This window comes from Mus caroli, unplaced genomic scaffold (assembly GCF_978045245.1).
Source record: "Mus caroli unplaced genomic scaffold, Mus_caroli_1 scaffold_14, whole genome shotgun sequence".
Taxonomy (NCBI): Eukaryota; Metazoa; Chordata; class Mammalia; order Rodentia; family Muridae; genus Mus; species Mus caroli.
In genome coordinates, this window is record NW_028227269.1 from 83,111,034 (window position 1) to 83,138,008 (window position 26,975).

The 26,975-nt window shown below is 49.9% G+C and overlaps 1 protein-coding gene across 2 annotated transcripts; it reads left to right on the forward strand.

The window, feature by feature from the left end:
• Window positions 1-1,544: 1,544 nt before the first annotated feature.
• Window positions 1,545-25,530, forward strand: Vsx2 (visual system homeobox 2). 2 transcript variants are annotated; one of them, XM_021179699.3, is made up of 5 exons: window positions 1,545-1,914; window positions 3,142-3,226; window positions 8,081-8,204; window positions 23,874-24,054; window positions 24,780-25,530. In XM_021179699.3, exons 1-5 carry the CDS (start codon window positions 1,545-1,547, stop codon window positions 25,160-25,162), a joined length of 1,143 nt encoding a protein of 380 aa, XP_021035358.1. In that variant the 3' UTR covers window positions 25,163-25,530. The 2 variants fall into 2 exon arrangements, with proteins under 2 accessions (XP_021035358.1, XP_021035359.1); XM_021179700.3 differs by having other exon boundaries at window positions 24,837-25,530.
• The last annotated feature ends 1,445 nt before the right edge of the window (window positions 25,531-26,975 follow it).

Below are 26,975 nucleotides of genomic sequence, written 5' to 3' on the forward strand. Positions count from 1 at the left end.
ATGTTCTATATAGTGGAAAGAGAAGCCCCCAAATTAATAAAATGATCTCCAGTTCTGGGAGGGCGACAAGGAGCTAAACTGAAGGTCTAGAATGTGTATGGGGCACTTACACATTCTAGACCTTCTAGAAGCGCAGAGTGTTCTAGAATGTGTAAGAATTCTAGTGGCTCGTGACACTTAGACCACACTCCAGTCTGAGACCTGAAGCAAGGATATTTGAAACACCAGTCGCCCCGCCTCCAACTCAGGGATCCAGGCCTCTCTCCAGGTGAATCTCCCAGCCCGCCTGAGCAGGGTGCTTCTCACCACACTTCAGCTGTCCCCACTGACTGCCCTTCTGAAGCCTCTGGAGAAGGAGGCAGTCAAGGGGCCCCCAGCAGCTGGGAAAAGGGGCTCCGTTTTAGTTACTCCCGGCTCCCTTCTTCTTCTGCATGGGGCGATCACAGCTTCACACCCTGCCTCTCTGGTTTACTACAGAACCCCAGGCTTCTGGCTCAAAGCTGCCAGGTACGTGGTCCTTACTGACTGAATGACTGTTGGACAGAATAAATACAATCTTCGAGGGAAGCCCTCTATGCGCATTCTCTGACAATGGCTAGAAAGACAACTGGATAGTCAAGTAGGCACCCAAATGAAATCCCAGCCCTCAGGAGGACGGTGCAGGAGAAAGTTGAGTTTGAGAACAACCCAGACTATATAGAGGTCCTGTCTTAAACCACAAGGAAAAAAAAAGGTGGTGTGGGGGGGGGGGGAGTAAGGAGGACTGGATAAGGATAGGAGGGGAGGAAGGCCCCATATTTGTTGTCAAAGAAAACCCTCTCTGTTTCTCTTTCCCACGAGGGCTCCATCCTAACCCTGATCCCTTTAACGTGGGCCAGTATTTATTGAACAGCTCTTCTGAACTGAACATAATGTCCCATGCTGGGGAGACGAACCCCTACCCACACATCTCCCTCTGCACAGCTAAGCACCTTTCTGTATTCTCATGCCCAGCGCTCAGTACAGGGCCCTCCAGCCTTCCTTGTCCCGTGTCTGAGTCTATTTGGGGCTGCTTAGTTAAGGGAGGGGGAGGTCTCCTAGCCTTTGCGTGCAGACCATCCCCAAACCCCCAACCCTACCCCAGGGATCTGTCGCAGCTAACCTAGGCACTGGTCCCAGCCAGGTTATACAGCTCAAAGCCCCTATCCACGGTATCTCCTGGAATAACCCCAAACCTGGCTGTTTCACCTCTGTCCCTGCAAGGGCACCCTGCAGAGCCCACCACACTTGGGCCTGCTGCGCCCTGGCCCCTCGATACCGGTGGCGGCGGGAGCTGCCAGCTTTTTGGAATTCCTAATCGCTCCTGGCCCTGGTGATTGGCTGTTCAGCTCTGACCCCACTTGGGCTGCCGCCTGGTTGGATAAAAAGGGAATCTCCTTGGGGCTCCAGAGCATTAGACACCGGAGGGGGCACCTGGGACCAACTTCACGAAGCGGGGAGCCCGGCGGGGGGGGGCTTGGGGGAGCAAAGGACCCGCGGCCTCAGCCCCTCCAAAGAACCGGGAGATGACGGGGAAAGCGGGGGAAGCGCTGAGCAAGCCCAAATCCGAGACAGTGGCCAAGAGTACCTCGGGGGGCGCCCCGGCCAGGTGCACAGGGTTCGGCATCCAGGAGATCCTAGGCTTGAACAAGGAGCCTCCCAGCTCCCACCCGCGGGCTGCCCTCGACGGCCTGGCCCCTGGGCATTTGTTAGCTGCGCGCTCCGTTCTCAGCCCGGCAGGAGTGGGCAGCATGGGGCTGCTGGGGCCCGGGGGACTTCCCGGCTTCTACACACAGCCCACCTTCTTGGAAGTGCTGTCCGATCCGCAGAGCGTCCACTTGCAGCCACTAGGCAGAGCGTCGGGGCCGCTGGACACCAGCCAGACGGCCAGCTCCGGTAGGTGAGGGGCGAGGCTGCTCGCCTGCTACACTGCTTGGGAAAGTCGCAGTCGGGAGCTGTCCGCTCTCGCCTGAGAGCCCCGACCTCCCCCGGGAGGAAAAGTTCATGCAGGACAAGGGGTCTCATGCTAGGCCTAAAGTCAGCGGGTCCCCGACTAGCGACCCGAACTCCAAGGGTTTTCAGATTTATCTTGTCCGACCCCTGCTCAGTTCTTGGGACCTAGTGTCAGTCCATGCTCGATCGAATATCTGGGTTGGGGCCCCAGTGGATGTTGGCTCCGGGTAGCTGAATCCTTGGCGCATCCTTTTCCTTGGGCCCTAGCTCCACTGCTCCACCGAGGCTCGGGCCTTGGGCAGTACCTGCGCTTCTGAAGCCCGATGCTGTTCCTACTTGTCCCTGTGTCCAAAGTTGTCCCCCGTTCCTCCCAATTTCTGTATTGCTGTACCAAACCCCTACCTATATTGCTTAGCTAACGTTCGATTTCCTCCCGCTACGAACTGGGAAAATCAAGCCACCACGATACCCAGAGGGCAGCCATCAGATCTAACCTAAGCTGCACCGTGTATCGGATCCCGATTTTTCTCTGGCTCGGGGACACTGGATGAGCTTCCTTTCGCTCTGTCAGGGCCACTTCCCTGGCGGTATGCTCTAGCTCGCCGGCTCTCAGTATTTCCCCAGATTTTTCCTGCCACTATAATGTATTAAATGTAGCAGGACAACGAAAAGTGGTTCATCGCAGGCTCTCTGAACTCGAACAGAAAAACATTTTTGTGGGTGCCACAAAACAGACAGCGAACCCGCAGTCTCCAGTCCTTTCCGGGACCCCAGCTCCCCTGCAACAGCCCTGTAATCCTTGGGTCAACTTTTCTATCTGGGAGTTGGGGGCTGTTGGCGGAGGGGAAGATCTCAAAGCTTGGAGCATCGCCGGGGGTACCAGCAACCCAGTGCCTGCCTCATTCTCCCACGTCCCTGCCTGCAGGCGCACCCCGGCCTTGGCCTCTCTTGCAAAGAAATTTATTCAAAATCTGTGGTTTCAAGAGCCGACCTGGAGAAGGTCAGCCTAGGCGTAGGGGTGGGGATGGAGACCCGGACCCAGGAGGGCTTCAGTGGAGACCACAGGCCCGCACGGCTCACAGAGGCTGCAGAAGGTGGGGTCCTCGTCGTTTTTTTCTCCCCCGGCGCTGCGGAGCGCACTCCCCATTCCGCTCCCTGCTCGCTTTTCAGATTCCGAAGATGTTTCCTCCAGTGACCGAAAAATGTCCAAATCGGCTTTAAACCAGACCAAGAAGCGTAAGAAGCGGCGACACAGGTAAGGGCCGCGCAGTCCTTTCCTGCTCCCATCCCCAGCCATCTCGTCCCGGGCCGGGTGACCCAGATGTCGTTTTCTGCCGATCCCAGATGTGAGGGCCCCCGGCAAAGACACCTGCGTTGTATGGAGGAGCCTGTCCCGGGGCCCTGGCATCCGGTGAGGGTGACTGAGTGTCAGCATGAGCTGCCGCACCAGTTCAGCTTTCTCCTTGTGCTGGAGACAGGAAAGGCCCGGCTGGGGCCAGATCTGAGCTGGAGAGGCGTCGGCGACCCTAGATCTCTGCACCGACCAAGTTACTCAGATCCTGTAGAAAGCAGATAGTCTCCCAGCTCTGGCCGGAGTCAGATCCATGCCCCTAACCGTGGGAGCCCGTTCCTCTTACACTGCCCGAGGCTTGTCATTTCTCCAGGATTGTATTGGGATCGTTTTTTCCCCCAAACTTCAGTGACAGGTGCAGGGCTGGACCTTTGCTTTCGGCCTCTGCTCGGCTGTGCTACTGAGCGGGTCGCTATCCTTCCGTAAGCCTCAGTTTTCTAGTCTGAATGAAAGACGGGGAAGATAGTGGACTGTCTCGGTTCACCAGCCTCAGTGGGGTGAACTACTTTGGTGTACAGGCTGAGGAGCGTTGGCCAGCACCAGGGGATCCATGCATTCTTCTGACCTCCTGGGGCACCACGTGCATATACTAATAAGCAGATACATGCACACATATTTTTAATGTGAAAAAAAATCTTTAAATAGACGTTGCTTATCCAAAGTTAAGATTCAGTGGGTTTGTCCTAAGAACTATGCTCTCTTCGTTCCTTGCTCCCACCAGGGAGTGGAGGGGTGCTGGTTCAGACCTTCATTCACTTCAGCGTCAACACTAATCCTTTTAAAGGAAAAGGCAAGAGGGCCCAAACAAACAACTGAGTTGGGGGGGGGGTTGCTATTCCTAAGTGCTGTCCCTCTACTTCCCAACAGGCCTGGTTCCCACTTTTCTCTCTGTCCCAACCCAAGTGGAGCGACCACTGGGACATTTCCCCACTGCCTCGCACTCTGACTTGTCCACCGCATCTTCTTTTCTCTCCTGGGTTTGGTCTCAGCATCCTCTCTCTGACTGCTTCTCTGCATCCTGCATAGCCCCCCACCCCCCAAAGATCGCTACTGACTCTCTTTCCTGACCTCAAAACAGGTTCTGGCTTAAGGGAAAGTGAAGGTCAGCTTCGGTTTCTCAGGGGGGCCTCAAGTTCGTTCCCTGAAGGCAGCTGCTTGCTTTTGTTTTTGTTTGTTTGTTTGTTTGGGTTTTTCTGGTTTTGTTTTGTTTTGTTTTAATTTCTAATTGTTACTGTTTTGTGCGTGCACGAAATGTGGGGGCGGGGATGGGATTCGATTACGCCATGGAAAAGTACCCGGTGGTCAGAGGACAACTTTGTGTAGGGGATTCTCATCCTTCCATCTTTCTGTGGGTCCAAGGAATTTACTCGGGTCTCCAAGGTTACACAGCAAGCGCCTTTACCCTTAATGTTTAGCCATCTTACCAGACCAGTTTATTTTAAACGGAAAGAAAATTTAGTAATCTAGTCTGGTCTTTTTAAAAACATCATCCAACAACATATTAGTTAAAACAGTCCCTATGCATCTGTGTCTGGTGCGTCCTAAAGGAGTATCCCCTAGTTGGCACAAGGTCAAATCTGGTGGGAGGGGATGGGCATTGAGAGCCCTGGAAAGAGCATCCCCACCCCCAAACTCCAAGTACTGTGTGACCCCTTAAAAGCCAGGTGGCCCTAGCCTCAAGCCCATGCCTAAAGTCCCCCTTCTTCTGCCATCCTTTGGCGGATTGAGGGTGTGTGTAGAACAGCTCACCAACATCAGAGTACTAGAGACCCTATTTTTCTATTTCCGGTGCGTGAAGGCAACAGATATTTGAAAGGAAGTATAGGGACAGGTTGCTGGGGTGAGGGTGGGGAAGGGGGTAAAAAAAGCAAAACAAAACCTCCTGAGCATCTGTCCTCTGCATATTTTGAGAAAGAGACCCTGGAATCCTGTGATGAGAGACTTTTTGCCTCCAGGAAACAAACCAGCTTTAGCAGGACTTGGGGGTAGACCAGGGATACAGCAGCAGTGATGGCCTGGCTCTGGGATTTTGTTCTTAGGGAAACTGCAGACCCTCTTGTAAGAGTTCTTTGGCTCTGCCTCAGTCAGGAGCAGAGTTTGGGTCACTATGTGGGGGAAGGGGGTCCCCCTGAGGATTATACAGTCATCAGTAAGAGGACCAGTTCTTGAGGTAGGAATGGGGGAATCTTGAAGAATTTAACGTTTCCTTCCTTCCTTCCTTTGTTTATTTATTTATTTATTTATTTCTAGTTTGTTTTTTATTTTCTTCTCGAAGTGTATTTCCGGCTGGCCTGACCTATGGTGATCAAGCTGGCCTTGAACTTGCCCTGATCATACTCCCCCACGCTCCTGTGCAGTGGCACAGGCCAGTCCCCACCACACCTGACTCTTGTTTGTTTCTTGAATGGGACTCTTTCCAAGTACAGGAAGGCCCTTGAGTGACTCTAAAAGCCAGCTCCCTTCTTGGGCTTTCCTCACTAGCTGCTTTCCCCAGTTTCCCTGGTTTTAAAAGGGACTTGCATATTTTGATGATCTGCTCAAAGAATTTTCAGCAACTGGCAGGAGAAAAACAGAGGGCTACAGATGTTCAAAAATCCCGAAAAATTAATTTTTTCTTTCTTTCTTTCTTTCTTTCTTTCTTTCTTTCTTTCTTTCTTTCTTTCTCTTTCTTTCTTTCTTTCTTTCTTTCTTTCTTTCTTTCTTTCTTTCTTTCTTTCTTTCTTTCTTTCTTTCTTTTTTCTTTGTTTTGTTTTGAGTCAGGGTCTCACTGTCTAGTCCTGGCTGGCCTGATATACACCAGGCTGGCTTCTATCTCATAGAAATCTGCCTGCTTCTACCTCTGTACTAGAATTAAAAGGCATCACTCCTACACCCAGCTTATGAATTCATTTTCTATAGGTGTAAGAATTCTACATAGTACCAAGAGAATAGAGAAAATAATTTAAAATCAAAAGAGTCTTTTGCTATAAAAAGAACCTTTCTCATACTCCCGTTATAATATCCCTGGAGATAGTAAAGTCCATATTAGCACAGGAAATGGGGGTTACACGTGCACTTTTTCTGTGCCTTGGGAGAAGGCAGGGACACAGCAGAGAGTCACTCTACTATTAATCCAGTGCTGGTCCCAGGGTCCAAACCTCAGACAATCAAGAAGGGACATGCCATGTTTTACAAGTTCTGTTTGTAGAAACCAGACCTGCGATGAAGGTGTAAGGTAAAAGGTCAGGAAAATTCTGTGAATGTAAAATCTGAGAAGAGTTTACATCTGTGGTTTCAGCTTATTTTAAAAGGGTGGTAATGAAGCCCTTAATCTAGAGGCTTGTTAATTACATGTTCCTCGGGTGAAAGAATGTCGGGGTTTTGTTGTTGATTGTTTTTTTGTTTTTGTTGTTGTTTATTTGTTTGATTGTTTTTTGAGGCAGGATCTCCCTTCATAAGTTGTGCTGAAACTCACTATGTAGCTCAAGCGGGCCTTGAACTCACAGAGCTCTGTCTGTTTTCTGGCTTCTGAATGATTGGAGGTTTTAACTAAAGGTTCATCAGTTCTTTACGAGTCAGTGTGGACTACTCTGAGGGCAGGAGAGGGAATGCTTCACCCTCACACCTAACCTGAGAGCAGCCAAAGCTGTGTAGTGGGTCTGGGTGGGAGACAGAAAGGGCAGATGTAGAGGAGGGAGGGAAGGACAGGGTGTCATAGGTGTGTGTGACTCTGTTCCCTCTGTCTCTGTCTCTCTGTCTCTGTCTCTGTCTCTGTCTCTCTGTCTCTGTCTCTGTCTCTGTCTCTGTCTCTCTGTCTCTGTCTCTGTCTCTGTCTCTCTGTCTCTGTCTCTGTCTCTCTGTCTCTGTCTCTCTCTCTCTGAGTTTTGGAGACAGGGTTTCTCTGTGTATCCCTGGCTGTCCTGGAACTCACTCTGCAGACCAGGCTGGCCTCGAACTCAGAAATCCACCTGCCTCTGCCTCCCAAGTGCTGGGATTAAAGGCGTGAGCTACCACTGCCTGGTGTGACTTCATTCTCATGAGACAGATGCAGAAACTGAGTCTGCATCCCGCCTTTAAGGAGAGGAGAATATTTACATTTGTCTGAGGAGGAGCACAGGAGCAGGCAGGTCCAGTGAGCCAAGGTGTTATTCGTTTGATGAGGTCTCCTTTTTGGCTTTCGGGGGAGAAAGACTGATTTTCAATTTTCTAGAATTTTCTTCTTATCATACTTTCCCACCAGTGTGCTTCCAGAAAAGTTCTGAATGAAATGTCACTGAAGTAAGGCCCACTACCAGGAGAATGTGGGGCCTCTCCCCTCAATAAAGAAAGATCTTAGGGCTGGTGAGATGGCTCAGTGGGTAAGAGCACCCGACTGCTCTTCCGAAGGTCCAGAGTTCAAATCCCAGCAACCACATGGTGGCTCACAACCATCTGTAATGAGATCTGACTCCCTCTTCTGGTGCGTCTGAGGACAGCTACAGTGTACTTACATATAATAAATAAATATATCTTTAAAAAAAAAAAAAGAAAGATCTTAGAAGGTCAATGTGTGTGAATGTGCATTCATGGGGGAGGGGTGCGTAAATGTACTTGTGGAGTGTGTGTGAGTATGCATTTATGTGTGTGTGTGTGAGAGAGAGACAGAGACAGACAGACAGACAGAGAGACACAGAGACAGAGAGATGATTATGACCAAGGCACAGGGAAGAAATAGTCTATGTTCTCCAAGGCAGGCTCTCTCATTTCCAGGGTCCTAAGTACTGATCTTGCTCCCCTCAGGACAATCTTTACTTCCTACCAGCTAGAGGAGCTGGAGAAGGCATTCAATGAAGCCCACTACCCAGATGTCTACGCCCGGGAGATGCTGGCCATGAAAACGGAGCTCCCAGAAGACAGGATACAGGTAACAGCCACCTGGAGACATTTTTATCCTGGACCAGGGCTCTTCCCTGGAGATAGAATCATTTGCCAGTAAACCAGTAAAAAAACAAAACAACAACAACAACAAAAAAACCCAACAAAACAAAACAAAACAACAACAACAAAAATACAGTTTATCTGAGCCTATTACGCTGACAGATATTTGCTGGATACCTACCATGTAAGCAGGCCATAGGAGGACAAGAAGCTAGGTGGATAAGTCCTGCTGGCTCCTCTAAACCTAGGCCTCCTGGGTTGGGCGTAAAGTTCAATGGTGGGATGCTTTGCCTAGCATGAATAAGGTGTTCAGTTCTATTCCCAGCCACTGAGAAACCAAACCAAACCCAAAGGAACAAAATACAGATGGTAACTTCCTGATAGCACGTTGTAGAGACCCTGAGGAGGCTTGGTGATGAGGGACAGGGTTGATGGGGTGGGGGCATCCTGGGCCAGTCTATCATAGCCCAAGGCTAGGATCAAAGGTAGGACCAGGCAGCTGTGGGGGGCTGAGAAGTGGGAGCTAGCCTTTGCCTCTCTCCTCCTCTTGAAGAAGTATTGTCCCTTCTATTCATTCCTATTCCTCCACACCACACCCAGCTGTGCACCCCTCATGACCATACAGATGTTGTTCCTGCCTGTAGCTCCTTGCTCAGTGCTTCTCTCTGGTCTGGCCCCAAATGTGGCTGGGTACACATTCTGTGCCCTCTGCTGGGACTAGTGAGACCCCCAAGCCCATCCTTCCCTTCTGGACAGTCATGTGACATGACCTGCCATGACATGACCTGCCACTTTTTCTGGTCTGGGTTCTCTCCTGTTGTAAGAATGGAGATGGGGGGACTCCCAGGCAAAACATCTTCCCCACCCCAGAAAACCCAGGATACACATCATGAGGCTAGAGATTTGAGAGGGATGGTAGATTGTTTCCAGAAGATCTGATTCCAGTTAAATTGAATGTTGCTCCTGGATGGTCCAGAGGGTAGGTTCCTGCTGCTACAGAACTGGCAGGGGTCAGGGTAGAGGTGGGGTGAGCAGGTCCTGAGTTCCTGATACTGTTGCCTGGCTAGCATCTCCTCTCTGTCTCTACGGGAAGTCCTTCCTGTCAGCAGGTGCTGGGTGAAGGGCAGCATCCCGGAAGTACTAGAGAAGGAGGCAAGGGTTGTGAAGTTGTTCAGACTGCCTGACTAGAGGACCAGAGACTGAACATGGGGCCGGGAGCTGTTTTTCCTTTCTCTGGGAATCAATTTGGAATTTCAGCTCAAGGCTCTAGACATTGACACCAGCAATAAGCTCAATTATTCATAAGTAGCTTATGTTTATCTATAGAGACCTGGAATTACTTATTCTCTCTCAGTTGAGTTCTAGTGGGAATGATCTGGGTGTTGGCTCAGAACTGTTTGCGTGTGCGTACATGTGCATGGAGGAGGGAGGGGAGTGCTCTGTAATCTAAACCCTGGTTAGGCCAGTCATCTCCTTCTGGCCTTCATTAGCACCAAGTTGGCCACTGCAAGCGGCTTTGAGGTCATTGTTGACAGGCCCACATTTGTACTGCTCATTAAGAAAAAGGAGCCTCTGTCTCTTTTAGTACGATGTCTAATCTCTGTTTGGTTGCAGAGCGGTGCAGTGTATCGGGCTGGGCTGTTGGGAGCTGGATCCTCCCCAGTAACTGCACCCACCGCAAAAGACCCAACATCCTCAGGCTAGGCTTCATTGAGTCACTTGGAGGTTGTCTATAGGGAGGTGTTAGAAGTTATGTAACCAGCACAGGAGAGGTGGAAATTAGAGAGCACGTGTTGCTCTGGGACGGTGAAGGTGGACTGGGGATGGTTGGATATAGGACAGATGAGGTAGAAGTCTTGCTAAATCTTCAGGGCATCACATAGTTAAGTGCTGCCCCCTGCAGGTGTTTGTGAGTGATTAAGTGGCCCTTCCCCTAAGGCATTTAAACAAGTGGCTTTGGGAAGGTCTTGATGTGTATTTGGTAACAATTCCAGGCATTTCAGAAAAGTGTTCATGACCTAAGGGTGAAGACAGGCAAGGCAAGGTGACATAGTGGCTGGTGACACTGATTCCAGAGCCAGACTCCTGCATCCATAGCCAGTCATCTCCTCCCAGAGCCTCCTTGTAACTAGACTCCGCCCCTTGTGCAGAGGCCACAGGCTGTCTGTGAGAGTGGACCCCTCCCCTTATGCAGGCTGCACATGTACAGAATTCACAGCAGTGGTGACTTGTCCCCGGCTCACTCTGAGACAGCTCTGCTCTCATTGAATCTTGATGACATGTGGCAGAACAGAGACTAGTTGCCTCCTTTACAACTGTGGACATGAAGGTCAGTCGCTTCCGGTGCTCAGTAGCTAGTAAGCAGAGGACGGAAGATGAGAAACCAGGTCTGTCCTTAAAGCCCCACCCCACCCCCTTTCTGCCTTGGGCTTCTTGGGTGTGAAGAAGTTGAACCTACATCTGGAAGAGCCAAGGTGGTTTGAAGTCAGGAGTAGGGACTGGGCAAGGCGATTAGGAGGGACTGATGTATTTGAAGACTGAGGGATGCCACTGAATCACCTGTGCACCCTGTGTGTGTGTGTGTGCATGTGCTTGTGTGTGTGTACATGTGTGTGTGTGTGCGCGTGTGTGTATGCACATGCTTGTGTGTGTGTGTACATGTGTGTGTGTGTGCACGCACGTGCTTGTGTGTGTGTGCACGTGCTTGTGTGTGTGTACATGTGTGTGTGTGTGTGCACGTGTGTGTGTGCACGTGCGTGTGTGCGTATGTGTGTGCACGAGAGGGGGAGTCATTAGACTCAGGAGCTTACAGGTGGAATGGATGTTTGTTTGTTGATGTTTGGTGGTGGTGGTGTGGGGGGGAACTGACATCCTCTTATGCACTTGGCCAGCACCCGACTCCTGAGCTACCAGAGCAGGAGCAGCCTCGGTATCAGGATCACAGCCCTCACCAGGCTTTAAGCTGCTATTGATGGGATGGGAGTGTGGGCCAGCTGGACTTTAACTGTCCTAAGTAGACAGCTGGGGAACTTAGCCCCGGCTCATCACAGCCAGGTAAACTCCTAGCTCGGCTGAGCTTCCTTCCTAACCCTAACGATGGCGCACGATACACACGTGAACGCCAGGCGCATCTACTACCTTCCTTTGTTTTCCTGCCAGCAAGTCACAGGCTGAGCCTCAAAAGACTCATCTGTAAAAATAACAACATTTCCTCAAACTCCTCGCTTGCTAACAGCATTGTGACTTGGGGACATTTACTAAGCAGTCACCACTTACCTCTTTATTAAGTGAGTGCCTTCCATGCCTTGTGGCATCTTACCCTTCAACACCAGATGAGGATGGTGTTGATTTCATACCCATTTCCTGGATGAAGAAACTGAGGGCCTGAGAGGTCAAGTCCGTAAGGAACCAGGGGTTTTGAGCCCAGTTTAACTGCTGTCCCACGAGATGAAATGACACTATCTATACAAATCATAATAATCAGGGTAAATGGCAGTGACAGCTAGGCAGGCCTCACTGGGCAGCTGGGCTGAGGATGGCGTGGTGTGGTGCACAACGGGGTGAGAAGAGACTAAGTCACCACAATATATTTGGCCATACAATTCATTCTATGTGTTGAATTCAGGATATACACTCTGGAAGTTTCTCTTGGTGTCAGGCCTAGGGAATAGGAAGTGGGTTTCCAGACTAATGTTATTTTCTCTGAGGCTGATTATCAGAGAGGGCTGTACACATGGTTTGCTTTAGTTTTCCTTTTGTTTCTGATGCTAGGGATTGAACCTAGAACCACGTGTGGTAAGCATTCGGCCACTGTGTGGACAGGCTCCTGGCCCTATGGCTTTTTTGTTTGTTTGTATGTTTGTTTAGATTTCTCTTGTTTTATTTCATTTTCTCTTATATCACATGTTTAACTGGGTGCAAATGCCTGCTGAGGCCAGAAGGGGGTGTTGGATCCCCTGAAACTGGATACCCTGGAACCCCTGAGTTACAGATGGTTGTGAGCCACCATGCAGGTGCTGGAAACTGAATCTGGGTCCTCTGTAAGAGCAGCAAGTGCTCTTAAAAAGTGAGCTAGCTCCCTACCCCCGCCCCTCCTTGGCTCTCTTTTAAAATATATAATTTTTTTCTTTTTGAAAATTTAATTTTTATTTTCAGTTTCCTGTGTGTGTGTGTGTGTGTTTGAGTGTGTTTGTGTTTAGATGCACTTGGGGGTGTGGTACATGCACTCAGACATGTTCCCAGAGACCAGAGGGGGATGTCTGGTGTCACACTCTGTCTCTCCGTGTCTTATTTCCTTGAGACAGGGTCTTTCCCTGGGTTTGGAGCTAGGCTGGCAGCCAATGACCCTCAGCCAGCATCTCCCAAGTGCTAGGACGATGGACAAGTGGGTACCAGTGTAGGCTTTGTCCTCAATAGTTCACTCCGCTTGTTTCTTTTATCCTTTGTTTTTGAGCCAGGGTTTCTCTGTGTGACCCTGGCTGTCCTGGAACTCCCTCTGCAGACCAAGCTAGCCTCAAACTCACAGAGATCCACCTGCCTCATTTATTTTTATTTTGGGTATATGGGTGTTTTGCCTATATGTGTGCCTGTATGCAGGATCCTTGGAGGCCAGAAGAGGGAGTCCCATCCCCCGGGAGTGGAGTTACAGATGGTTATGAGCCACCATGTGGGTGCTGGGAACTGAACCCAGGTCCTCTGCAAGAACAGCATATGCTCTTAACTACCTAGCCATGATTCTATTTCCTTATTTATAATTTTTACAATGCTGGGATTGAACCCAGAGCCTTTGTGTATTCACAGACAACTTTTTGGAATACCTCTGTAGCATCCCTATACCTACCAATGCAAATTGTATTGGTCTGTAGTAGAGCCTTGATGTCTATATTTTAGATCTCTCCAGGTGAATGCTTCTGTATGCAGTCGGTGTAAAAACACCAACTCTCGGGCTTAGGATATGGTTGAAAGGAGTGGAAGAAGGACTGGGGAGATGGCTCAGTGGTTAAGAGCACTGACTGCTCTTCCAGAGGTCCTGAGTTCTATTCCCAGCAATCACATGGTGGCTCACAACCATCTGTAATGGGATCTGATGCCCTCTTCTGTTGTGTCCGAAGACAGCAACAGTGTGCTCATATACATAAAATAAATGTCTTTTTAAAAAAAAAAGAAGTGGAAGAAAGTGCAGTTTGGGGTGGGGGAAAGGCATGGTAGACAGAAGGATGCTGCTTGCAAATGCCTAGAAATGTGTGCAAAGCTGCCCCCTTCTGGACATCAGAGACCATGACAAGCTTGATTATTTTTTTTTAAGATTTATTTACTTATTTAGTGAGTGAGTGCTTTATCTGCATGTACACCTGCATGCCAGAAGAGGGCACTAGATTCTATTGGAGATGATTCTGGGACACCATGTGGTAGCTGGGAATCGAACTCAGGACCTCTGGAAGAGCAGACCACTGAGCGATCTCTCCAGCCTGATCTTTGAGTCTTAAAGGAGATAAGTTGGAAGAAAGTAGCTTGAAATCCAGTGACCGTAGTGTTCTGTGCACTGAATACGCTGAGTTAGGAAAATTGCTTTAAGGTAGGATGATTAGAGGCCATCCATGGATACATACCACATCTCACCCCCCACCCCAAGGTGTGGTACCACACACCTTAATTCCAGAGAAGAGGCCTCAGAGAAGAGGCAGGAGGATCTCTGAGAGTTATAGACCAATCTGGTCCACATAGAAAGTTTCAGGTCAGTCATGGCTATATAGTGAGACTTTGTTTATAATAATAATAACAATAATAATAATAATTTTTAAAAGGTCAGGCAGTAGTTGTTGGTGGTTTAGTCCCAGCACTTGGGAGGCAGCAGGCAGATCTCTGAGTTTGAGGCCAGCCTGGTCTACAGAGCAAATTCCAGGATAGCCAGGGCTACCCAGAGAAACCTTGTCTCAAAAACTAACCAAACACTAAAAAATAAAATAAAATAAATCCTATCTCAAAATGAATTAACCCTTACACAGACACGCTCACGCACACACACAGACACACGCATGCTCACACAAATGCTGAGTGGAATGTAGGCTAATGGCTGCAGCAATTCCAAATTCATCACTTCCAATCAGAGGAGGGGAAAGAGGCTGGTGTCTGTGACTGTGATGGATGCTGCCACATGGCCGCAAAGACCCGTAATAAACCTGGAAAGCAGACAATGGGCATGGCTACAAGCCAGGCACTTGGAGGCTGAGACCAGAGATAAAATTTAAAGCCTTGGGTTGGAAATGGTACTCAGTTGGCAGAGGGCTTGCCTAATCCGCACAAGCCTGGGTTCAGTCCCCAGCACCACAGAGACCAGGTTTCGTGACTGTAATCATAGCACTGGGTTGGTGGAGGCAGGACGGTCAGGAGGTCAGGATGGTCAGGGGGACGGGGAAAGACCCACACCTCGCCAGAGTTCCACCTATACTCTGCTCAGTCAGACGTGGGAGGCTGCCACCTATCCCTTTCCACTCATCTGGAGCCCCAGAGCTACCTTGCTAAAGCCCCGGGGTTATGGGAAAGAGGGAAGAGGAAAGAGGTTCCCAACACTGACCAGAGTGCACAGTGGATCTTGATGAGCAGAGACTCTCTATGGTTTTAGAGCTTTATTGTAGAAATACAGGGGGAAAGAGAGAAGGGAGAGGGAGAGGTGGGGGGAAGGCTAGAGAGAGTAAGAGGGAGAGATGAGAGGAGAGAAGACAAAGAGAGGGAAGAGAGGAGAGAAGACAAAGAGAGGGGAGAGAGAGGGTGAGAGTGAGGGGTAAGAGGAAGACAAGAGAGTAAGCAGTAAGAGAGCGAGGTGGGGCTGAACACCCTTTTTTATGGTCTTTACGGTTGCTAGGTAACTGGGGAGGAGTTTAGCCTGAAGGTCAGAAACTTGGGCCATTGCCTACGGGATTACTGACCATGCTTCTCTTGTGGGGGCTGTGTGGGGTGGTAACTTAGACAGGGGCCAGAGTTCCAGGAGCATGAGGGAACGCCTACCAGTGTCATGTAGGTGAATTATGACCATTCCAGGGTTCAGACCTCAGCTCGACTGGAGACCAGCCTGCAATTCCCCACAATACTCAGCTACATTATGAGTTTGGGACCATCCAGGGACGACATCAGACCTGACTTCAAACAACAACACTAAACGTAAACCAGGGGAACAGAGACTTGGCTCAACAGTTACACTTGCTGCCACCCTGGAAGAGGTGGCACACGCCTTTAATTCCAGCACTTGGGAGGCAGAAGCAGGCAGATCTCTGAAGTGGAGGTCAGCCTGATCTACAGAAAGAGTTCAGGGGCAGCCAGGGCTACGCAGAGAAACTCTGTTTCAAACAAACAACAAACAAACAAACAAACAAACAAACAGCACTTGCTGTTCTTTCAGAGGACCTGGGATTGGTTCAGAGCACCCACATGGTGGCTCATAACTGTATGTTCCTCCAGTTTCAAAGGATCCATTCTACTCTTCTGATGTCTTCTGACCTTAATATACACATATTAGCATGCAAGCACTCACAGGTACACATAAAATTATAAAAATAATAAATCTTTAAAAACAAAGCAAGACTACTTGACTCCATGACTGGGCTACATGGCACACACTTGTCTCAGAGAAATGCAAACCTTGCACGCCATGGTAGTTCATGGCTTTAACTGCAGTACATGGTGTATGGAGACAGAAAGATCAGGAGTTCACAGTTACCCGTGGCTGCCTAATGAGTTCAAGGTCAGCTTGGGCTACCAGAGTCTAATCTAAAATAAAGCAAACAAAGGCTAGGCTTTGCTGGGGTCTCCATGCTTGGTGGCCATTTGTGGCACTTTGGGACCGTCAGGAAACTGAGCAGGACCTCCAGGGATTTGTGTGGGCTTCTTAGAACCCAGAACCAAGTAGAAAAGGGAGGGGCTGGATGTTGCTATATACCCTGCAGGTAGGGAGGCAGGAGGACCTTTCCTGTGACCCTAAAGCTGTCTCTGGAAAGAGGTTGTCACACATCACTGTGGCCCACAGAACCTACCAGCATCAGGCTGGTCCCTTCAGGTTTCTCACTGTGTGCCAGGCATTTCCCCACACACTTTAATTTTCCCAACAAGCCTTCCCAGTAGGTGGTAACATAGAGTAATTAAGAAGCAGGAAACTGGGGCTGGAGAGATGACTCAGACGTTAAGAGCATGGCCTGCTCTTCCAGAGGTCCTGAGTTCAAATCCCAGTAACCACATGGTGGCTCACAACCATCCATAATGAGGTCTGACACCCTCTTCAGGTGTGTCAGAAGACAGCTACAGTGTACTTAGATATAATAATAAATCGAAGAAGAAGAAGAAGAAGAAGAAGAAGAAGAAGAAGAAGAAGAAGAAGAAGAAGAAGAAGAAGAAGAAGAAGAAGAGAAGAAACAGGAAGCTGGGCCTGGAGGGATGGCTCAGAGATTAAGAGCACTGGCTGCTCTTCCAGAGGTCCTGAGTTCAATTCCCAGCAACGACATGGTGGCTCACAACCATCTGTAATAGGATCTGATGCCCTCTTCTGGTGTGTCTGAGGAAAGCAACAGTGTACTCATATACATAAAATAAGTAAATAAATCTTAAAAGTGAAGAAGGAGAAGAAGGAGGAGGAGGAAGAGGAGGAGGAGGAAGCTCTTAGGGTCTAGGAGGTGAGAGGATGCCCACCAGCCTCCGTGACAGCCACAGAAGGAGCAGCAATCTCCAGCGTAGACAGAGTATCTGAACCAGCTCTAGTTGGGACAGGCATTGAGGGCTTGCTGGCATGTAAATGGAATTATAAATTCTAGCTAGCCTGTATCAAACACACACAATCCAGGCATTTTATGTACAAGCTGTAAGCCTAGACTGGGTAGATTTTGGAGCTATTCTAACTTACATCCCAGCCATGTGTCCCTTGTCACTTGCTGTTTCTCCTGGCCACATGCTCATGGTCTGTCTCCTCTCATGGCGGCTTCCTCCTCTCTCTGTGCTCTTCTTCTCTCTCCTATCTCTCTACCCAAGACACCCAGCCAAGTAACTGAAAACCTCTATCTACTGCCCAGTCACAGGCTTTAGCTTTTTATTGACCAATTAACTCAGGGAACAGGGTTCACACAACAAAAAAATTCATGTACTTGGGAGTTTCCTCTTGGTGATGGAGGGCAACTAGATCTTGGGGGCCAGTATTTAGCATTAGAATACACAGCAGCAGCAGACCAATCCCTTGCACGGACATTTGTGCCTGATCTATAATCGGAAATGTAGAGTTTCAATGGGATCTGTTTGGGTGGATCTTCAGGTGACAAGAAGGGAAACCAGAGGCTGTCTGAATTAAAACATGAAAGCTCTGTGAGGAACTGGCTCAGTGGTTAAGAGCATTTTGCTTCTGCAAGCAGGCCTGGGTTCTGTTCCAACACCAATGTCAGGCAGCCCTCAACCACCTGTAACTCCGGTTCCAGGGAATGTGATGTCCCTGTGGGCATCTTCACGGACATGCTGCATATGGTGACAAATACACGTGCACGCACTGAGATGGAAAGGAAAGTCTTAGGGTTGGAGTGCAGCTTGCATGTACACTAGTGAACATTTGTAAGGCCCGGGTTCCATCCATGTGTGTGGGGCAGGGAGAGTGAAGCCTGGAAGTTAGCTCTTGCCTTCTGCCTTTGGCTGCACTTACTATCATTGGTAAGTCCAGCTTTGCTAAAGGACAAGTGTAGGAGGCCAGAGGGACAGGTAATGCCACTGATTAACCTGCCCTTTCGGCAGACTCCCATTGATCTTCTGGGTCTCCTTTGAAGTCATAAGAGCTGGCAATGATTAAGCACCATCTGTATGATTTTAGGCACTGATTTTAGGCACTTTCCACTTATTTCATTTAATCTTCAAATAGCCCTGAAATGTAGCAGAGTTGTCCCTCATTGTCGAATGCAGGGTTCGTTCTATCCTTTCTCCTCAGGAACGCTCTTAATAAAATAACAGAGACGGTGATGCAGCATAATGGCAGAAAACCTGCCTAGTATGTGTTAATTAGGGGTGGGGAGCATAGAATTTGTACATAATGTATATGCATCCACATGAACGCATTAAACCAGCAGTTTATTATAATATCTAATAGATGTAAATTTTATGTAAACAGTTGTTACACGAGGTTACTTTGGGAATAATGGCACACATGCAAGCATCTGTATGGGCTAGGGACATGGCTCAGTGGATAAAGATGTTTGCTGTGCAAGCAAATCTGATCTCCCGTACCCATGTAGAAAGCCGGGTGAGGTGGCACGTATCTGTGATTCTCCTTTTGAGAGGTAAAGATGGAATAGAATTCACTGGCCGGCCAGTCTAGGCAATCTGTGAGCTCTGTGTTTATTGACAAACCCTGTCTCAAAACATAAGGTGGACCAGATGGTGGTGGTCCACGCCTTTAATCCCAGCACATGGGAGGCAGAGGCAGGTGGATCTCTATGAGTTTGAGGCCAGCCTGATCTACAGAGTGAGTTTCAGAATACCCAGGCCTACACAGATAAATCCTGTCTTGAAAAAAAAAAAAAAAAAAGATAAAGTGTGACAGAGAAAGGTACCTGGACCCCGATGTGTGCATACGTGGGCGCTTGCACGTGTACACACATCATTTGCAGAATACACATGGAATGTTGAACTCATGTTATCAAAGGCCAACTTGCAGATTTTTATTTGAAAAACCTAAGATCACATAGCACCTTTGAGTTCTGATTGCTCTTGGCTAAGATCAAGTCTAGGGACTTTTTAAAGAGAGTTATTTATCTACTTATGTATATTCAATGCATTATGTATATTCAGTGTGTGTAATCTGCATGTATGCCTGCATGACAGAGGGCATCAGATCCCATATGAACACCATATCCCATCACAGATGATGGTGAGCCACCATGTGGGTGCTGGGAATTGAACTCAGGACCTCTGGAAGAACATCCAGTACTCTTAACTGCTGAGCCACCCCTCCAGCCCAAGTTTAGTGGCTTTTAAGCTCAGTGCACACGATGGTTACTTGGATCAAGACAAGAGGAGGAAAAGTATGAAAATAGTTTACTAATCCCTTGTCTGCTTCCCTCCAAGGCAGTCATCATTTTTGATGCCAGCTGCCCTAAAACAAAATCGCTTTGGCCGTCCAGGTTTCCTCCATAAATTGCAGCCTCATCTGGTCATGGGGAGCCAGACATCCCAGGAACTCATAATTGAGGACCGGAGTTCAAGCCACCAGCTGGCGCATGTTCCCCAGGGAGTGTGTCATGGGAAAGGTGACCTTCACACCAGTGATTCCTTTGCCCGAGGAGAACCCGAAAGGGGGGGTGCTGTTTATGAGCCCAGAACAGGTCTTCAACCCTGTACCCCATCTTTAGTTCCTAATTCGCCCTTTCTACCTCTCAGCTCCACTGTGTCTCCAGCACCTCTGGAATCCCTGGACCACCCAGGGGAATGCACCTTCCATGGAGGACTGGCAGACACATTCTAGTATTTGCACATTCCATGATGCTGTCTCCAGAATCTCTAATCCAGACTGTGCTGAAAATGGAAAGGTCCTCAATCATTTTAGCATCAAAGCTCATGTGGTGGCAAAAGCAGACAAGGCCTTGCACAATTTCTGGGTGTCTCTTAGTGTGGGTAGGGTGTGTTTGCTGTAGGAACTGAGGCTGGGGGAGATGGTAGTTAGGGCTCCTGGGCAGAGCGGTATTAGCATGTGGTATGTGTATCCTTCCTTCCTTCTTCAGTTTTGAGACAAGCGCTTATTTGACCCAGGGTGGTCTTAAACATCTCATGTAGCCAGGGCTGGCCTTGAACTCCTTGTCTTTCGGTCTCTACCTCCCAAGTGCTGGGATTACAGGGCCGAGCCTCCACGACTGGCTACATACACGTTCGTCACAGATTTGTTTTTATTTACCTGTGTGCATGTGGGTGCCTGGGTAGGTTGTAAAAGAACATGGGTTACCTCTGGAACTGGAGTTACAGGAGGCTGTGGGTGCTGAGAACTGAACTCAGGTCCTCTGTAAGAATAGCACCTGCTCTTAACTATTGGCTGTCTCAGCCAGGGGTGGTGGTGAGGAACACCTTGAATCCCAGCAAGAGGCGGTTGGATTTCTATGAGTTCGAGGCCAGCCTGGTCTACAGAGTGAGTTTCAGGACAGCCAGGGTTACACAGAGAAACCCTGTCTTAAAAACCAAAGCAAAGCCTGGCAGTGGTGGCGCACACCTTTAATCTCAGCACTTGGGAAGCAGAGGCAGGCATATTTCTGAGTTCGAGGCCAGCCTGGTCTACAGAGTGAGTTCCAGGACAGCCAGGACTACACAGAGAGACCCTGTCTTAAACAAACAAACAAACAAAAACAAAAAAAAAACCAAAGCAAATAAACACCCCCCTCCCCCCAAAAAAAACCCTACTAAGAGTCTCTCCAGTCCAGGCTACCTATACTTTTAAAAGTCTCAGCCTCTGGCTGCAGGTGGTGTAGCTAAGGAGCCCTGCTGACAGGATAGGCTATCTCCTGGAGGGGTGTCTGGCTGATTCCCAGTCCTATTTTTGGTGGTTGGAATCTGTCACCATCTATTCTACGTTGTCTTGTCTGAGGGCTTGAGGGAACCAGAAGGCACTTATACACGTGGGTCCTTTCAGATGTTGCCTCTGTTGGGAGAAGATAGTTTAAAACAAGTGAGTACTTTGTATAGGGGGACTAAGTGTTAATAGGAGGGAGATGGGAGAAGGCCCACCCCAGAGGGCAGACAGTGGGACAGATACCCAGGAGAACCAGCAGGCAGCCTTGGGGAGTAAGGCCAGGGTCAGACAAGTAGGTCATTTTCATGGCTCACAACACTATTGCCCAGAGGGTAGCTATCTAGTGGATGTAACTTTATAAAAAACTCTTATTCCTTGGCAGTTTCCCAAAGTGTTGGAAGTCTTGGATCTTTGCTTTCTGGGTCCCCAGATCTAAACCTAAATTGCAGATTCCAATCAGTGATGTGTGGCTCTCTGGAAGATGCTATCACCCAGGGAAGGTCCAGTGATGGCTTTCTAAGCTTTTGGTCACTGAGAGCTTGGAGATAATCATGGCTTCTGAGGAGTGACATTCCCATTTTTATTGTATTTTATTCAGACAGTCTTACTATGTAACCATGGCTGGCCTGGAATTCACCATGTAGACCAGGATGGCCTTGAACTCACAGAGATCCATCTGCTTTTCTCCCGTGTTGGGATCAAAGGCATGTATTACTGCATCCAGCCTTTTCCTACTTTTAGAGACTCCTGGTTATTTGCAAAGAAGAGATCCCCAAACACAGCTATATGGATTAATTAGATGTTTTGAAAGGTGTGGTCTTTCGTAGCAGGAAGAGATCATTCCTGTGTAGCTCACCAACATACTTGGGTAGCGCCAGGAGCGCCCCCTGCTGGGTGTGGCTGGCCCAAGTGACGATCTGCTCCCTCTGCGCCATCTGCCGGTGATGGCGGGAAGCGCCATTGAGCAAGGCCTCTGGAGCCCCGCGTCCGAGCCTTGGCTCCTGGATGCCCAGGCAGCTAAGGGTTAAGCTGTCAGCGGCGCGAAGTTAAACAGGTGTCAAAGGCGCCCCATATATCTGCAGATTGAAATCAAATTCTTTGCCGTATAAAAAGATAAATTACCCAGGCGCTGCCGCGCGTCCCACTCATCACGCCAGCGCCAGACGGCAAGCAATTTTTTTTTTTAATGTGCTAACGACCTAATCAAGCAATCAAGTCGGAGAAGATTGCAGAGTGACCGGGGCAGCCATCTGCCGGCGAGCCCCGCATTCATTTCCGAGCCCCCGCACCGGGCGGGGGCCGGGGAGGGAGCTGCCGGGGGAGGGGCGGTGGAAGAGGGGGGAAAATCCTAAACAAATTAACACCCAATTTTCCCCGTCTAATTAGTTAAATGAGAAGTGTTTGGGGTCCCCCGGGGAGGGGGAGCAGCTCGTGGTAAGGCGATCGCTGCCTCCCCAGCATTAATTAGTGCGGGTCAATGCCGTGGCTCCCAGGAGAGAAGCCGCTTTAATTTCCCGTGATATTTCAGTGCCTGAGGCCCATCGATTCAAACTGAAATTAACTTATTTTTCAATCAGCCCAGGGCTGCCCCTGGGGGTGACTCTTCTTTTGCCGCCTCCTGAATAGAGCCGGAGCAATTTTTCATCAAAAGCTGATACCGTGGCCGCCCAGGGCGGGGGAGGGGCCCACAGGGAAGGGCGGGGGCGCCAGAGGCGAGTGGGTGGAAAGCACCCAGAAAACTGGTTTTCTGTTCCTAGGTTCCTATCCTGAGATCCAGATGAGACTAGAGGCACCCGGGAGCCTTCCAGGCCCATCAGATTCCCGGAGGGCATCAGCTTTCCTTGGGGAAATTCTGGGCTCTGTCAGTAGCTGGTCTCAGGAAGGTTGTTTGGGGGATACAGAGACATCCTGATCCCCTGAACAGACTGGATGCGTGGATTTCCTCTTGGAGGCTGCAGAGGCATTGTAACACAGTGACAGGATGATGATGATGATGATGATGCAGCTGCAGACGACCCCAGGGGACCCCAGTGTCTTTCAGATTCAGCCTGTACCAATTAACTCGGGGGACCAAATATACAGACCCTAGGGTGTCACCTACCAAGCTCTTCTCTGCCTCAATACTATAGAATGTCATATTCCTTACCTGACCCAGGAATGTCACCCACTTGGTCAAAATTCCATTCAATGTCAGGCCTGGAATGGTGGGGAGCAAGGTATGTGGGGGGCTATGGTGACTCAGCTGGGAGAGGGCAGGAAAAATGTAGCAGGTGAGTGTTCAAGGAGAGCCTGCCACCTGCTGCCAGACTCACAGACACCTGGAAGTGCATGGGCTGTTCTAGGCTCATACTCTGGTGCTCTTCCTGGCCTGGGGTGAAGAACAGGGCCAGGGGATTTGGCCTTAAAAAAAATTTATGTCATTGTATGTGTTTGGGAGTCTTGCTTGTGTGTATGTATCTCTGTGCACTTCTTGGGTGCCTGGTACCTGCAGAGGCCAGAAGAGGGGTGTCAGACCCCTAGAACTAGAGTCGAAGAAGGTTGTGAACTCTTGTAAGTGCTGGGAACCAAACCCAGGGCCTCTGGAAGAACAACCCCGTGCTCCTAACCACTGAACTGTCTCTCCAGCCCCTGGAATCTGTCCTTTTGTAAACCAGAGGGTCTCTTACAGCCATGGCCTGTAGGTTGGGTATCTATAAATGTGGCCCAACACGAAGTTGTAAACTTAGAATGGGGTCAGGCCTACGTGGTATTCAAGCCAGAACGCCATAGCTGACAGGACACACCTGTACCCTGAAGGCGTGTCTGCAGGATCCTCTGCACCTGTGTACACACCTCAGCTGCAAACTGAGGACCTCACTGGACGCTGCCCGCCTGCTGAGCCTTGTCTGAACGTGTCCCTAGCCTATCTTCCTAGAATGACTTTGACTTAAGACAACAAAGGGACCCATTTTGCCCATGGTAGCCTCGAGTCTTGATGCCATCATTCTGAATAGCCCCCCTTAGTCTGAGACTCTGACTCCGTGGGGGAGGGGAGTTGCATTAACAACCGCCAACCTCCCCCTCCCCCACCCTGAGGCAGACAGAGGTAGCCTTGGGCCTGGAGTCTCTCAGAGCGAAGCTCTAACCACTTCTCTGCAATGCCAGGTGTGGTTCCAGAACCGCAGAGCCAAGTGGAGGAAGAGGGAGAAGTGCTGGGGCCGGAGCAGCGTCATGGCTGAGTATGGTCTCTATGGAGCCATGGTGAGGCACTCGATCCCCCTGCCAGAGTCTATCCTCAAGTCTGCCAAGGATGGCATAATGGATTCCTGTGCCCCATGGCTACTGGGTAAGAGCCCGTGCCCTCCTTGGGGCCCTGCCCCTGTGGTGAGGAGAGCGGGCTCCACTCGGGGAGGGATCCGAACACTGGGTAGGGAGACCTGGGCCACTATGACCCCATGGCATCGAGGTCTTCCAAGCAGGCCAACCTGTCTTTCTGGGGCTGTCCTTTGCACCTACCCACTGGGCGTCAGGACTGCCACTCTGAAATCACTGGCTCCTCACACTGGCAGCGTGAGGAGAACATGGCCCTTGCCCTGGAATCTGGAGTCCTTTCTCCCTGACTAGAGATGGGTTTATAGTAAATTAAATATTCCCTTTTGTGAGTTGAGGGGACTCCTGTGTCCCTTTAGTCACTTCTCTAGCTTTGCCCAAGAACTTCTTTGCTCCAAACCTCCCCATCTGACAAATCCCATCAGTTGCCCTCCAGGCCTGTGATAATAGCATCGGTTTATCTCAGGGGTCCTAAGGCCTGAAGTCCTATAACAGAGGGATAGGGCCATGCCCTGGAAGTACGGAACAGGGTGTGAGGGGTGGGGTGGGGGTGCTCAGGCCCAAGAGTTTGATGTAGAAGGCTTGGTTCGCAGCTATTGGCCTGAAATTCCACCCTTGTTAGGCACCCTCCCACTCCCACCCCCTACCCCCAGTCCAGTTGTGGGACTTGACTGTGGTATGTGAAGAAAGGCTTTCTGCCCCTCCTTAATTCTGGCCTCTCTCTATCTTTGCTGTTTTCAGTTCAAGATGGCTTTCCCAGGCGCTTTTCTAAACCCGAATACCAACAATTCTTTTTAGGGATGCACAAAAAGTCGCTGGAGGCAGCAGCTGAGTCGGGAAGGAAGCCCGAGGTGGAACGCCAGGCCCTGCCCAAGCTCGACAAGATGGAGCAGGAGGAACGGGCCCCAGAGGCCCAGGCAGCCATCTCCCAGGAAGAACTGAGGGAGAACAGCATTGCCGCCCTCCGAGCCAAAGCTCAGGAACACAGCACCAAGGTTCTGGGGACTGTATCTGGGCCTGACAGCCTGGCCAGAAATGCTGAGAAGCCAGAAGAAGAGGACGCCACGGATGAAGACAGGCCAGCTGAGAAGCTCAGCCCACCGCAGCTGGAGGACATGGCTTAGGGCAAGGGCTGCTGGCCTCGGAACTGCTCTTCTCCGGCCCTGCAGCCCTGCGGTGTGGGGAGTTCTCTCTGAGGCAAGGCCCATGTCTGGCTTCTGCCACACCTCCCCACACCTCAAGCCCTCAATTACCCCCACGACTCTAGAAACAGGCCAATTCTGTCCGTAGCTTTGGACCATGCTGAGACATCCTGAACATACTCCTGATCCAGCATCCTCATCCTCAGCCCAGCTTCCCTGCCTCCAAAGCCTTCTTGCTACCCTGACATCAAGTCCTGCCACGTCATCCCTGAGAGACTCTTGTCCAAGTCTATCCCTTATTCTCTGCTCTCTAAACTTTCCTCCCTAGCTTAGCCCCCTCATGGGCAGCTGCGCCCACTGCTGTAAACCCAGCCCACAGCCCGGCAGAGCTGTGATTGAAGACCTGCCTCGGTGTCCTGAGCACCCCAGTTCTTAGCAGGCAGGCCTTTCCCTCTCCACCTGTTCCTTCTCGCAGACCTGGACCCTGGCTCCTGCTGTGTGAATGTACAGTCGGGTCACGTGGGTCCTGCTGTGTGAGTACACTGCTCAGCTGGTCCACATGGGTCCTGCTGTGTAAGTACACTGCTCAGCTGGTCCACGTGGGTCCTGCTGTGTGGATGCACCTCTCAGCCGGTTCACGTGGGTCCTGTTGTGTGGATGCATAGCTGGTCCACGGTGTAACCTCTGCATTTTCTGCCCTGCCTGCTGATGGGCAGATTCAAGTCTAAACAGGGCAACTCTCAGATTGAGTCCTTCCCCAAACCTGTCTCATGCCATGCTGTAGATCATCCTCAGGCCTTCTACACACTGAGCCTGCCCTACATGTTCCTCCTTTGCAGAGGTGGGCCACACCACCTTGTCAGTGTCTAGGCTCTGCAGCCTGAGGGTGGGGCGCTTCTCTGCAATGCTGTGGCTTGCTATACTGCTGGTGAGCCCTCACCCAGAGCTTTTGCACCCCAGGGCCTGTGTTTCTGAAACATTTTGACCCTTCTGCCTATGACTTTGACTTGCTAGTTAAGGCTTCTTTCTCTAGAGCTTCCTGTAGCCCAGTGGCTCTCAAGCTTCCTAATGCTATGACCCTTTAATACAGTTCCTCGTGTTATGGTGACCACACACCCCCAACCTTTACATGTATTTCATTGCTACTTCATAACTGTAATTTTGCTACTGTTATGAATCAAAATGTAAATATTTGATATGCAGAATATCTGATTATGTGACTTCCTCCAAAGGGGCCATGGGGTCATGACCCACAGGTTGAGAACTGCTGTTGTAGCCCATTGGTTCACATGTGCCTGCTTTGGAGAAAATGGGTGCAGCTTAAAAGCCCCGGACATGGCCTCACTTTGACCTAGGCATTCCTAAAAGGCCAAGCCAAAATCAGACCCATGCTATCTATCTATACACACACACACACGTACACATGCACGCACACACACGTACACATGCATGCACACTGTATAACATGAAAGGTACGGGGAAAGCTCAAAGAACAACAAGGCTGGTAGCTAGTAAAAAACCCAGACTAAGCTACAGACGCTCATAGCTCCATGCCAGCTGTATGCCCAGAAAGGTGTCCATAGATAAGGAGCCATGTTGGACTGAATGCCTTCTGCCTGCAAAGGAGTGGCACTGTCCATACTGACGGCATGTCTGCAGATGTCCCCGTCTGCAGATGCCCCTTCCACCTGGTTTTATACATGTACTAGGGGTGCAGAGCCTTATGGGGTCTTCTGCTCCTGGATTCCCAGGCCAGCTGCAAGACCCCCTTTATCCTGTGAAGCTAGGTACCCCA